This window comes from Rhinopithecus roxellana, chromosome 2 (genome assembly GCF_007565055.1).
Source record: "Rhinopithecus roxellana isolate Shanxi Qingling chromosome 2, ASM756505v1, whole genome shotgun sequence".
NCBI lineage: Eukaryota > Metazoa > Chordata > Mammalia > Primates > Cercopithecidae > Rhinopithecus > Rhinopithecus roxellana.
The window spans coordinates 142,465,740-142,479,694 of NC_044550.1; the positions used below are offsets into that span (position 1 = coordinate 142,465,740).

Genomic DNA, 13,955 nt, shown 5'->3' on the forward strand with positions numbered 1-13,955 from the left:
GACGCTTGGGCAAAAAATGCACTTTCATGCTATAAATAACGCAGCACAAATACTATACGACAGGGCTTTATACTTTGGGGAAAGCTGCCAGGTCCAAACTATAAAGGAAAATTATTGGAGCTCATTTTTCCTGCCCACGTTACCTAGCACATTTTGTTGAAACTGAAAAAAAAAAAAAAAAAAAAAAAAAAAAAAAAAAAAAAAGCACCAACAACCCTATCTTGAAATAAACTACTGTACCTCTTACGCCTCATCCCTTATACCCCAGAATCCTGGAAGAAAAAAAGATACACCCGAGCTCGTCCAACCCCTCTTTGCGTGGACTGTGTAGGGCTATTTGGCCCATCCTGCCTCCTTTAATCCAACATTCTGCGTCTTTTTTTCTTCAGCTTCCCGGCGCCCCCTTTGGCCACCACTGACATCTTAGTTATCGCGGTCCAAAATATACGCACGCGCCTTTGAGGGCTCGCAGAGCCGGTCTCTCCCGGACAAATCTCATCCAATCAGAGCCAGCCAGGAAGCCGAGGCCCAGCAAGGCCTTGCGACGCCCAACTTCCTGGGGTTAGCGACTCTGATGTCAGGTGATTCCACCCTCCGCCTCTCGCCCACCCTCGCAGAGGGCTGTGCACTTGACCCGGCCCCGCGAGGCACCGCCTTTCAGTTAGTTCTCGCTGATTGGTCGCTGCTCGCGCGGTCTCCTGGGTGACGGGAACGCGGTAGCCTGCTTGGTGGAGACCGGGTGCGCCTGCGTACTTCATAGTTCGCGTAGCAGCTCGAGCCTGGAAATGAAGGTAAATAACTCACAAATCCCCGGGCGGGGGGCGGGAAAACGCGACTACTGACCCTCGCTCGCTTTCAAAAGAGGATGTCTGTCCCTCTCCCTCCTTCCGAGTTCGTTGGAAATGAGGGAGAGAGGTGACCAGAGAGGACGGGGGCGAAGTTGAACGGACGAGGGAAAGGAAAGAAAATATGAGAGGAGAGGGCGGAGAGAGAGGCCTCTCGTTTTGGGGACTGCAGACGCTGTAGAAGCAGTGCAGAAAGTAGGAACCCCTCCCTGGCCGAAATGAGCGGACTGAATCTAAAGATACCCCAGCTTCGCACGCGGAAAGAAGCGGTCGAGTAAACGCGTTTGGAGGGTCGCGGTAAAGTTGACTGGGTCAGATATCACGAGCTACCTCATTTCTTGGGGCTACACCTCTGGCGCAGCTGCCCAGCGCCTTAAAAAGAATGAAAAGACTCCTAAAGAATAACCTCAAATTGTATTACCTGTGACCAGTTCAATCAACTGCTAGCGAGTGTACATTATTGAGGTCTCACGTTCATGTGCCTCATCCTCTGCACGCACGGTTTCTAGGCTTGGGCTTCTTGCCCACCCCACTTTCTGATTTATCAGAGCAGTCTCCCCCTTGCTGTGCTCTGGCAAAGAAATGGAAGGCTCTTTTTTTTTTTTCTTTTGAGATAGAGTCTCGCTCAGTTGCCCAGGCTGGAGTACAGTGGCTCAATCTATGCTCCCTGCAGTCTCCACCTCCAGGGTTCAAGTGATTCTCCTGCCTCAGCCTCCCGAGTAGCTGGGACTGCAGGCGCGTGCCACAACGCCCAGCTAATTTTTTGTATTTTTAGTAGAGATGGGGTTTCACCGTGTTAGCCAGAATGGTGTCACTCTCCTGACCTCGTGATCCACCGACCTCGGGCTCCCAAAGTGCTGGGATTACAGGCGTGAGCCACCGTGCCCGGCCGGAAGGCTCAATTTTAAAATTATTTTAGATGTCCTCATGCTTCTTCGTGGCTATTAGTGTGGTAATTGGAATTGACGGACCAGTAATCATAACTCCCATTTTTATTTCTAAAGCTCTTTACAATTTATGAAATATTAGTAGTGAAAAGATATTATTCATGATTTACAGTTGAGAATTTTTTGCTGAAGGCAATTTAAGCGACTTACTTAAAACCCTACAGCTAATAAGCGACAAACAAATTTAAATCTTGGTTTTTTGGTTGTGAAACTAGCACTTTTTCCTCTGCACGGTATATGGAGCATCTATAGAGCTCCACTGAAGAAAAATAAATATGAGATCACAGCTAGAGGCAAGTCAGCCATAGAAGGTAATGAAATTCCAGTTTAAGGACTTGTCACTTGTATGAAGGAGTTCCAGGGTGAAATGGTCACAAAATTGCAAAAGTAAGATGCTTTTAGGTATTCTTTCTTCATGAGTTTCTTTATGCTCTACAAAACTTTTATGTCCCATGATCATAGCCCACTTCTACTTTCAATAGAGGTTAATTTCTTTAGCATGTAAAATGCTCGTTGGGACAGGGCGTGGTGGCTCACGCCTGTAATCCCAGCACTTTGGAATGCCGAGGCAGGTGGATCACTTGAGGTCAGGAGTTCTACATCAGCCTGGCCAACGTGGGGAAACCCCGTCTCTACCAAAAATATTTTAAAAATTAGCCGGGCATGGTGGCATGTGCTTGTAATCCCAGCTATTCGGGAGGCTGAGGCAGCAGAATCGTTTGAACCCAGGAGGTGGAGGTTGCAGTGAGCCAAGATCGCCCCACTGCACTCCAGAGCCTCAACAGAGCAAGACGCCGTCTAAAAAAAATTAAAAATAAAAAACCTCATTGCTTTGTGTTTGGTTGGTTATTTATTTATTTTGAGATGGAGTCTCGCCCTATCACCCAGGCTGGAGTACAGTGGCGCCATCTCGGCTCACTTCAACCTCTGCCTCCTGGGTTCAAGGGATTCTCGTGCCTCAGCCTCCCAAGTAGCTAGGATTACAGGCGCGCACCACTATGCCCAGCTAATTTTTTTATTTTTAGTAGAGACGAAGTTTCGCCATGTTGGCCAGGCTGTGTTTGGAATTTTGAGGACTGTAAGAGTTTTGTGTTGCTGCACAGACTAAGTCCCCTGTAATATCTAAACTTCATATGCCTAGATATGGGCATCATTGTTTAATATATAATTTAACCTAATATCGAAATCCAAATTTTTTCACCCAAACTCATATTCCTAAATGTTCTAGATCAACACTGTCTAATATAAATGTAATGTGAGCCAATGTAATTTCATATTTTTATTGACCATTAAAAATTTTTTAAGAAAACAGGTAAAATTTATTTTAATAATATATTTTATCTTACCCAGTATATCAAAAAATGTTATTTCAACGTGTAATCAGTATAAAAATTAACAATGAGATAGTTTATATTCTTTTTTCGGTTGTTGAAATCTGATATACGTTTTATATTTACAGCACAGCTAGGTTGGGATTACTTATATTCCAGGTCCTCAATAGCTACATGTGGTTTGTAGCCTCCATCTTGGACATCATGTTTCTAGATTGTTTCAAGGAAAAGAAAGAGTTTTCAGTTGATAACACTATTCACCCAGTAGCCAAGTTAAACACTTAATGATGATGTAAATATAACCAATGAAACTAATAGAAGAAAATAATGTTGAAAGGAGTAAAGACGTTCTGTATTTTTATGATGTTTAAGATAGCAATTTTTGTGTTTAATCACCAGGAATCCGTGCCACAGATAATTAACTGAATTCAGGCTTCACTTATTTTAATCTTTAACATCTATAAAACACTAAAATTACACATTTTTATAAAATTAACATTCAGAAGCATTAAAAAGCTAAAAAATTTTATAATAAAAGCTCTCCTATATCTTAAGATCTGTAATTTACCATGTAGTTGTGTATGTTTGGTTGGTTGATTTTGTTTTGTTTGTTTTGTTGTTAACTTCTAGATAAGCTCTAAAATAATCCTCACCATCCTGAATCCTATTGTTTTCATGACCATGTTTTGATATTTTTCTGATCAACACTTGATTGTATGTTTTGAAAATATTAAAAATTGTGTTTATTTTTTAGCGTATTTTCTCATTGCTAGAAAAGACTTGGCTTGGCGCACCAATACAGTTTGCCTGGCAAAAAACGTCCGGAAACTACCTTGCAGTAACAGGGTAAGAAACCAATGAATGTTTTAAGCAGTGGTTGTATGCCCATGTAACCATACCATCTACTCAGTAGAAGTTTTTTTTGTTTTTGTTTTTTAGACGGAGTCTAGCTTTGTTGCCCAGGATGGAGTGCAGCAGCATGATCTCAGCTTGCTGCAACCTCCACCTCCCAGGTTCAAGTGAACCTGGCCTCAGTAAAAGTTTTTGTGTAACAGTTGTATGGTAGGAAAAGGAATATGTTTATCTCCATTAACATCAAAGTTCATAGAACCTTTTCCCTGGTAATAACTTTTTATATACAAATTATTAAACTATCAGGAGAAAACACTGAAATCACTTGGATGGCAGCTATATATATATACACACATACATAGATAAATAAAAGAAACATTTAGGCCGGGTGCAGTGGCTCATGCCTATAATCCCAACAATTTGGGAGGCCAAGGCAGGTGGATCACTTGAGACCAGGAGTTTGAGACCAGCCTGGCCAACACGGTGAAATGCCATCTCTACAAAAATACAAAAATTAGCCGGGTGTGGTGGCAGGCATCTGTAATCCCAGCTACTTGGCAGGCCGAGGCAGGAGAATTGCTTGAACCTGGAAGGTGGAGGTTGCAGTGAGCTGAGATCGCACAACTGCACTCCAGCCTGGGCAACAGAGGGAGACTCTGTCTCAAAAAAAAAAAAAAAAAAAAAAAAAAAGTGTATCATATCTTTATGTTCTGATTGCTTTCAGAGCTGATTATATTGTGAAAATCTTTGATCGCCATGGTCAAAAAAGAAGTGAAATTAACTTACCTGGGTAAGTCCAGAAGTAGATTTAAAAAAACCTGTCAACCTTTGTTACCTAAAACATTAAAAAAATACTGCCTTAAAATTATAATCAAATAGAATCTTTCGCTTCTTCTGTTTGCAAAGGGATTTGTTTTTTTAGCCGTAAGTAGTTATGAAATATGTAGAGATATATGAATTAGAGTTTCTATATATCAACACCCATATACTCACAGAGAAGCCTTAAGACAGGATCATAAATCAGACCATGTGAAAGAATTGAGTCCACACGAAAGAATTCTTTTAAATTACAAACAAGTCTTAGTGTATGTATAGGCAGATAAGATAAACCTGTGTCTACTTTAGTTTTCCATCTCTAATAAATTGTTGGAAAATACTTACTTTCCACATAACTTTGTAAAGGATAAAGGCTTTATCCATTTTCAGGAAATCATTCTACATTATACTAAGCATAATTGAAGCATTTTTAATGATTCAGTGTAATCGCTACCTGTATTAGTCATTCTGCTGATAGTCTCAGTGGTTATTAAGATGTATAAAGGCTCTGTGCGGTGGCTTATGCCTGTAATCCCAGCACTTTGGGAGGCCGAGGCAGGTGGATCATGAGGTCAGGAAATCAAGACCATCCTGGCTAACACGGTGAAACCCTGCCTCTACTAAAAATACAAAAAAGTAGCTGGGCGTAGTGGCATGCGCCTGTAGTCCCAGCTACTTTGGAGGCTAAGGCAGGAGAATTGCTTGAACCCGGGAGGTGGAGGTTGCAGTGAGCCAAGATTGCACTACTGCACTTCAGCCTGGGTGACAGAATGAGACTCTGTCTCAAAAAAAAAAAAAAATATGTATAGAGTCCCTCACCTAAACTGACTTATGGTGCTGTGCTTTTAAAATTCATGTTTCTTTCTGTAGTTTATTGACCATTTTTGAAAATCAGATTTTACTTTTCTCAGTCTCTAATAGCCTTTCCTACCTCTTGCCCTGCCCCACCCACCTAATGCCATCATTTTGGCATTTTCCATTAACTCTCTTAATTGTAGCTTCTGGTTTCTATATTCCTGGAAGCAGGTCAAAGAAGCTATAATTATATGTGAAATAAAAGAAGGCTCAGTAAAAGTTGTCTTTGAGTAAATTGCGTGAGCTTTATTGTGTGATCTCTGTGACATCTATTTCTGTTACATGATGGCCTCATTTCTTCTGGATTGTTTTGCTGTATTCATAATAGTGGAAATTGACTGACAGAGGATCCCCAGATAAGGAAAATGCTGTTAAATACATAATCTTTAATTAGTAGATGATTTTGTCAATAATTGGAATAATAGACCATTTCCTATTTATAACTATGTTGTTACCTTAATCAAATTACTCTCCTTATTTTCTATCAAGATATAAAATGAAAATAATGACCAGGCACAGGGGCTCACACCTGTAATCCCAGTATTTTAGGAGACTGAGGCAGAGGATCACTTAAGCTCTGGAATTTGAGGTTATCGTGAACTATAATCACTTGAGCCCAGGAGTGTGAGGTTATAGCCAAGTATAATCGCACCACTGCACTCCAGCCTGGGCAACAGAGCCAGACCTTGTCTCAAAAAAAAAAAAAAAAGGAAAATAACATTTCTTATTCACCACCTTAGAATCAATCTTTCCCGGCCGGGCGCGGTGGCTCACGCCTGTAATCCCAGCACTGTGGGAGGCCGAGACGGGCGGATCACAAGGTCAGGAGATCGAGACCATCCTGGCTAACACGGTGAAACCCCGTCTCTACTAAAAATGCAAAAAATTAGCCGGGCGTGGCGGCGAGCGCTTGTAGTCCCAGCTGCTTGGGAGGCTGAGGCAGGAGAATGGCGGGAACCCGGGAGGTGGAGCTTGCAGTGAGCCGGGATCGCGCCACTGCACTCCAGCCTGGGCCACAGAGCGAGACTCCGTCTCAAAAAAAAAAAAAAAAAGAATCAATCTTTCCCTTTTTTACAATCCTATATCTACCCAATCACCCAGTTTAGCTATAATTTTGCTGCTTTTCTTTTTTTGAAACAGGGTCTCACTGTATCTCCCAAGCTGGAATGCAGTGGCACAAACATGGCTCACTGCAGCCTTGACCTCCCGGGCTCAAGTAATCCTCCCACTTCAGCCTCCTGAGTAGCTGAGTAGCATGTGCATGCCACCATGCCCAGCCCCCCTTTTTTTCTCTTTTTTTTGGTAGAGATGGGAACTTACCATGGTGCTCAGGCTAGAGTGCAGTGGCACCATCTTGGCCCACTGCAACCTCTGCCTCCCGGGTTCAAGCGATTCTCCTGCCTCAGCCTCCCAAGTAGCTGGGATTACAGGCATGCACCACCATGCCCAGCTAATTTTTGTATTTTTTAATAGAGATGGGGTTTCTCCATGTTGGTCAGGCTGGTCTCGAACTCCTGACCTCAGATGATCCGCCTGCCTCGGCCTCCCAAAGTGCTGGGATTACAAGCGTGAGCCACTGTGCCCAGCCACTTTGTTTCTTATCAATACCTTCTTTTCCTCTCTGTCAATCTAAAATGATCTTTTAAAAGCTGATCATACAAATTATGTCTCAATTCCAGATGTGATTCATTTGTAAAGGTGCTTGATGAGTTTGTTTTATCAAAAGGCAGGGTTCTTTATAGGATTTAAGAAAATCTGCTAACTTAAGTATGATTATATTTAATGTAGTGTATGAAAATGGTATTAAAAGTAAAATTTTGAATTTTACCATCCCCTCAACCACAGCAAAAAATTGAAGTTAATATCACCCATGCAGTGAATAGTGAGTTGTATTTCTCACTTTAGAGAGTTTATTATCTGTTCAAAATAGATTGAATAATCTTGTTATAGACAAAAATCACAGTGATTTTACTTTAAAAAAATGTATAGTGATATTTTGCTCTCTTTTTAAAAAGTAACTGTGTTGCCATGGATTGGGATAAAGATGGAGATGTCCTAGCAGTGATTGCTGAGAAATCTAGCTGCATTTATCTTTGGGATGCCAACACAAATAAGACTAGCCAGTTAGATAATGGCATGAGGTAAGATAACTTTTTTATTTTTTAAAGCTTCACTTAGAAACATGAATATTTGTAGCTTTGGTGCTAACAATTCTTTTCTACTTTCATTTTAAAGATTCCTTAATGAGTTATTTTCTTAGAAAATGGTTATTTTATTATTGTTACCCAATTAGAATGAAATTGTTATAACTGTGAAATATAAATAGCTTCTTAAAAAGTTACTTTCAGTGGAACAGACTAAGAAGTGCAGAGATGAGACAAAATATATATGGGAAAATCCAGAGATGGGCTTGACCATAGGCATGGCTGGATCTAGGAGTTATAATGGTGCAATCAAGACTTTTTCTCCATCTCTCAGCTCCTCTTTTCTCTGTATTGACTTCATTCTAAATCAGATTCTCACCCACGACTACTGGTAGCTATCAGTGTGTATCATTCTTCATAGCAAGCCATGCCAGAGAAAAGAGCATGTGCCTTGACATCACCAGAGCCCATTCAGTTCCTCAAAAGGTCTCTGAATGGAGTAGGCAGGGCCATGGATTGGTACTTCCCACCAAGTGAAAGGAAGGGTGAAGGGCAGGGCAGTTCCCAAATGGAAAAACACCTTGGGCAGACAGAATAAATGACAGATATCTGCTAAAATAGAAATCAGTTTCCAATATGGAAAAGAAAAACTTGTCAGTATTTCCAGCTGAAACGTTGCCATTTTGACCTTGGACAAGTTGCTTAACCTCTCTCCAAGCCTCAGTTTCTTCATCTGTATGACGTGGGTATAGCATGTTTCATGGCTTCATGTACCCCTCAGGTGGGGAGGAAGAGATCATATACATGCTATGAGACCAGACTATAAGTTTTCAAGTTATTTACTAAGGAATAACCGAACCCAGAGGAAGCAAGGCAGTCATGTAGAGCAGCATCAGCTATAACCTAGGGAGTGCAGTCCCATTGACCCTCCAGAGTGAGTGTTGAGGCAAGTAGCTGCAGAAGATACTGTCTACCAATGTAAAGTCTTTCTGAGTCTAAGAACCTTCAGTTCTTACTCTGTCCTCTTACACTTTGGGTTTACATCACTTTTCAGAAAGATTTTATATACACTCTCTGTGCTTTCATTCAAGGGAATGTTTAATAAACTTCAAGTACTGGTTCTTGAGCCAAATTCAGCAATAGTAAGGCCATGTTCTCACTCAGAGAAAAGTGCATAATTAATCCCCTGATGTTTCTAACTGGTCTATCTCTGCCTTCAGCTCTCTATCTTCCCAGAGTGTCTGTTTCTCCACTTCATCTTAGGATTGTTGTGGTGTTTAAATGTATGTCATGGCAAGGCATAAAATTAAGACCCAAGTAAATGGTAGATGTTATCGTAATTGTCATTAAAATAAAATTAAGGTTGCTTTACTGTTGATGCTTATAATTAAAGTCTAAAGGACTTTTGTATATACAAAAGCATACCCACTATTGTTTGTTCTCTATTCAAAGGCCAATCTGTTATACTAGCTAGTTATTAAACAAAACTTTGAATATCAATTTTTCTTAAGTATTTTTATTTAAGAAGGTCCTGTTGTACATGGCCACCTTGATTCCTCTAGGTTCAGTTATTCCTTAGTAAATAAATGCTTTTAATCAATTTAGGTTCCATTTATAAAATTTATCTGAAGTGAGTCTTTTGAGCACTTCAGACACCTTAAATAGTACCCAAAACCTATCCAAATGTAATTATCACAAAACTTAACCGTGGTGCCACTTAACTAAAAATATTACATTAATTCAATGAGCTGAATTCATTTATTTTTGCTATATATGCTTTTATACTCTTTTAGGATTATAGCAGTATTTACTCTGCTCCTGCCTAGACCTAACAGAAGTAGTCATTTAATTATATGACTGGGATATAGCCATTTCTTTCCACAGAAAACCGTGTATGTAACATCTGCTTCATCAACCAATTCATTCTTGGATGGATCACAGAACATGGTTGCTTCTCCCAAGGCAATTTGGACCTGAGTACTAGGTATCCTACTCAGTGTCTTTTTAAATTGACCTCAGTTGTCATGTTAGTAAAATTCTTTTAAGCCCATGCCTTATACATAGGTTGCAATTTTTTGTAACCTGTACATTTCCCTAGGATGATATATTCTTTAAATTTTGCTTGGCCAGAGATACATGTGATTGTTATATGTTGTCTTGATCCAATGGCATTATTGGAAATTTACATATGCTTTAGTATCGTATTGTAATTTGCAAGACTTTCTACAGGCCTTATCTCCTAAGAGGGATGGAGTCTGTTCAGTTAGCTCTTCTTTTGAGGACATTTGATTACTTGATCTTCTTAGAACACATTATTTAACACTTTCTTTCTAGTTGGTTGTTGTGTAACTGTCAGTGCTGATAAACTATTGAATAAACTAATGTTATATTTATCTTATTATATATGATCACTGTTGCTGATCAGATCTTGTTCTTGTTATACAGTTCTTTTCTCTGATACTATTTTTAGCTCATGCAGAATTATTTTTATTCATATTTTCTTTGAAGGAGTCTCTCTAAGACAGGATTAAATGTGTAAGAGATTTCTTACAGGAAATGCCTGTGAGGGAACCTAGAGAGGTTAGGAGAAGAGATTGGAAGAGCTGTCAGACCTCAGTGCATGTCTGACCCTTATAAATGAGAGAGGGAAAGAAGTAAGGTTGGGAAGAAGCATCTTAAATTGTAGCACAGTTTTGGTTTTTTTGGTTTTTTTTTTTGTTTTGGATCGGAGTCTCCCTCTGTCACCCAGGCTGGAGTACAGTGGCACGATCTTGGCTCATTGCAACCTCCACCTCCTGGGTCAAAGCAGTTCTCCTGCCTCAGCCTGCAAAGTAGCTGAGACTACAGGTGCCCACGACCACGCCCAGCTAATTTTTGTATTTTTAGTAGAGATGGGGTTTCGCCATGTTGGCCAGGCTGGTCTTGAACTCCTGACCTCGGATGATCTGCCCACCTCAGCCTCCCAAAGTGCTGGGATTACATGTGTGAGCCGCCGTGCCCAGCCCATTAAATTGTAGTAGAGTTCTAATTAAGAAAGTTCAGCTAGGTCTGTGGGGAGTCTTTGGGCAAAAGTTACCTGTCAAAGGAGTTCTGCCCGGGAATGGGCCCAGCAGTTATCCCTCCCTCACTCAGTCATTGTCTGGGAGCAGCCCATGAGAAAGCACAGCCCAGTTCATTGAGGTGATGGATTCCAAAGCCTAGCAGTTGGGGCTTGTGGCCAGTTACACTTTCTGCAGACAAAGGGAAATCTGAGAGGCACATTATTGTAGCTATGGCACCTACTTAAAACAAGGAAAAAAAGATTAAAATGCATATTTATCTTTTGTAAATAGATACTTAATAGAAGAACCTAGCAGCCTGGTATGTTACTACTCCCTTACTTGCTAAAATTAATTTTTTTTTCTTTTTTTTTGAGACAGAGTCTCGCTCTGTTGCCCAGGCTAGAGTGCAGTGGCACAATCTCGGCTCACTGCAGCCTCTGCCTCCTGGGTTCAAGCAATTCTTCTGCCTAAGCCTACCTAGTAGCTGGAACTACAGGTGCATGCCACCACACCCAGCTAATTTTTGTATTTTTAGTAGAGACAGGTTTCACCACATTGGCCAGGCTGGTCTTGAACTCCTGACCTTGTGATCCGTCCACCTTGGCCTCCCAAAGTGCCGGGATTACAGGCGTAAGTCACCTTGCCCGGCCTAAAATTAATTTTTTAACTAAACATTTTATTATATGCTTCTATTATTACAACTAATTTTTCCACATACTTTAAATTATTTTTTTCTCTTCCAAGTAACATCATGATTTTACGATGTTTCACAAACTCAACTTGTATTAAACAAGTATGTAATGTTTAATCCTCAAGTTCTCCTAATTTTGCCAGAGGAAACCTCTTTAAACTTACTATTTTGTCCTTTTATCACTGCCCTCAACATTCTTGGAAGCAGTGCTGCTTTCTGAAAACCATACCATGGTCTGTCAGCGGTGCTCAAAATTTAGCTGCATCAGAATCCCCTGGAGGGCTTATGAAAACACAGGGAGCTGGGTGCCACTTTCAGAATTCCTCGGTTAGTATGTCTGGGCTGGGATCTGAGAACTGGCATTTCCCACAAGTTCCTAGATGATGCTGCTGGTTCTGATTTCAAATCTTGAGAACCACTGTTCTTGACCCATTGTAATTTCTTTTCTCAATATATGGAACGAGGTACACTCCAAGAAGTTCTGCATCCCCTTAGTAGGGAACTGTATAACACTTCAACCTCATGAATTCTAGAATGCATGTCAGAACTGGTGGTGGGCAAAAGTGTTTTCTGCCTGCTTTTGAGCTACTCTTAATAGTGACGGGGCTAGAAAAGATATATCCTTTTTAAAGTTACGAACTCCCAATGATTTTTACCATTTAATATATTATGTTATTGGATGCCACTTTTTTAAAGCATGAGGTTTCACCATCCATTAATATTTTTGTAATTACATTTAGAGCTAAACCTCTTTAATAGACAAATTAATAAATACCTCATCATAGGTCATCTCATGAATTTTGAGTTTATCATAACAGAATTGAAGTCTACATTCATTATACTTTTGTATTTTGAGTCTAACTGACCCTAAGATCATCCTATAGCATCTCCAAAATGTCTTTAGCATTTAGTCTTTGTTCTGAAGCATTAAGTTGTATTTTGTACTTTGGCTTCTAAGTAGATGTTAAAGTTATCCATGGAGTACTTTTTTAAAGGACTGTTTAGAGGTTATGATCGTGAATTGTTTAGTAATTTATGTCTTAATGTTACAGGGATCAAATGTCTTTCCTTCTTTGGTCAAAAGTTGGAAGTTTCCTGGCTGTTGGAACTGTTAAAGGAAATTTGCTTATTTATAATCGTCAGACATCTCGAAAGATTCCTGTCCTTGGTAGGTGATAGCTGGAAACACTGCTAAATATTTGAGATGCTTTACCTAAATATAAATTCTGCTGCCTTGGGTTTCCCTGATCTTGAAAGGGAAATTTTGCAGTATGAACCCCCTCCCCATGTTCCCCCAAAGTCTTACATTTAGCTAAACATGAAGATCCCTGTTCACTGCTTACTGATAACTTCCCAGGGTACATAGAATGGATTGAGTTAAAGTCAGGCTGTGCCTTTGGCATCAGGACATTAATAGCATGGCTTCCATTTGTCCTTTCTCACCCAGACTCTACCTCTGGACAAGGAATAGCTCATATGCATATGAACACATATTGATAATATGTGCTATTTTTGTTAATTTTAGTTAATTTAGTTGCATTATAATATGTGGTAATTTTACTCCCCACAGTAGGCAGATTAAAACATTTACTGCTTGGGTCTGGGCATAGTGGCTCACACCTGTAATCCCAGCACTTTGGGAGGCCAAGGTGGGTGGATCACAAGGTCAGGAGTTCAAGACCAGCCTGGCCAAGATGGTGAAACCCCGTCTCTACTAAAAATACAAAAAAATTAGCCAGGTGCAGTGGCAGGCACCTGTAGTCCCAGCTACTCAAGAGGCTGAGGCAGGAGAATCACTTGAACTTGGAGAGCGGAGATTGGAGTGAGTTAAGATCACACCACCGCACTCCAGCCTAGGTGACAGAGTGAGACTTCATCTCAAAAAAAAAAAAAAATTTACTGCTTGGATAGAATATATCAAGATTTCTAATTCTGACCCCTCACCCTCTCCAAATCCTAGTTAAATCTAGATGTGGACTATGAATTCCATTTGCCTCAGGATATGCAGCCGGAGGGTGTTTTTATGTGTTCCCTGTTTGACCTTCTTGTTTCAGCTCTTTGATTCCCCCAACCTCTGGCCACTTGGCATCTGCCCTCTGAATACCCAAGAAGAATCATCTATTCTTGTCAATTATTGTAACATCATTGTGATGAATGGTAGAACCTAGTGGGCTTAATTGTATCCAGGTGGCCAGGAAAAGTATAACTTACTGCTAATAAAGGAATTACACTCTGGAGATAGTGGCACCCACAGATACTTGAGAAAGTGCTCTTCATTCAAGATAATCATTTCAAATTATTTTTACATATATGTATCTCTTTAATGTTAACATTAATTTTTGGTGCTACAGCTAAACATTAATGTCATTGAACTATTTGAAAAGTTAAACTAAAATTTTTTAAGTTACAAATATCAACTTTAAATTCGTTTGT

General features: G+C 40.2%; 1 protein-coding gene across 5 annotated transcripts in view; it reads left to right on the plus strand.

Annotated features, from left to right (window-relative positions):
• The first annotated feature begins 633 nt into the window (after window positions 1-633).
• The window catches only part of WDR19 (WD repeat domain 19), a 94,587-nt gene continuing 81,265 nt past the window's right edge, over window positions 634-13,955 (plus strand). For 2 of the 5 annotated variants that reach the window (XR_004054420.1, XR_004054419.1), the window contains exons 1-5: window positions 680-791; window positions 3,878-3,969; window positions 4,700-4,765; window positions 7,662-7,787; window positions 12,575-12,690. Coding sequence is in view for 2 of the 5 variants with exons in the window: in XM_010365800.2 (XP_010364102.1) it covers window positions 786-791; window positions 3,878-3,969; window positions 4,700-4,765; window positions 7,662-7,787; window positions 12,575-12,690 (406 nt within the window). In the remaining 3 variants the exon portion in view is untranslated. Of the gene's footprint in view, window positions 792-898; window positions 1,157-3,877; window positions 3,970-4,699; window positions 4,766-7,661; window positions 7,788-12,574; window positions 12,691-13,955 lie in introns of those variants that run through there. The other 3 variants (XM_010365800.2, XM_030921504.1, XM_030921508.1) reach the window with 3 other exon arrangements.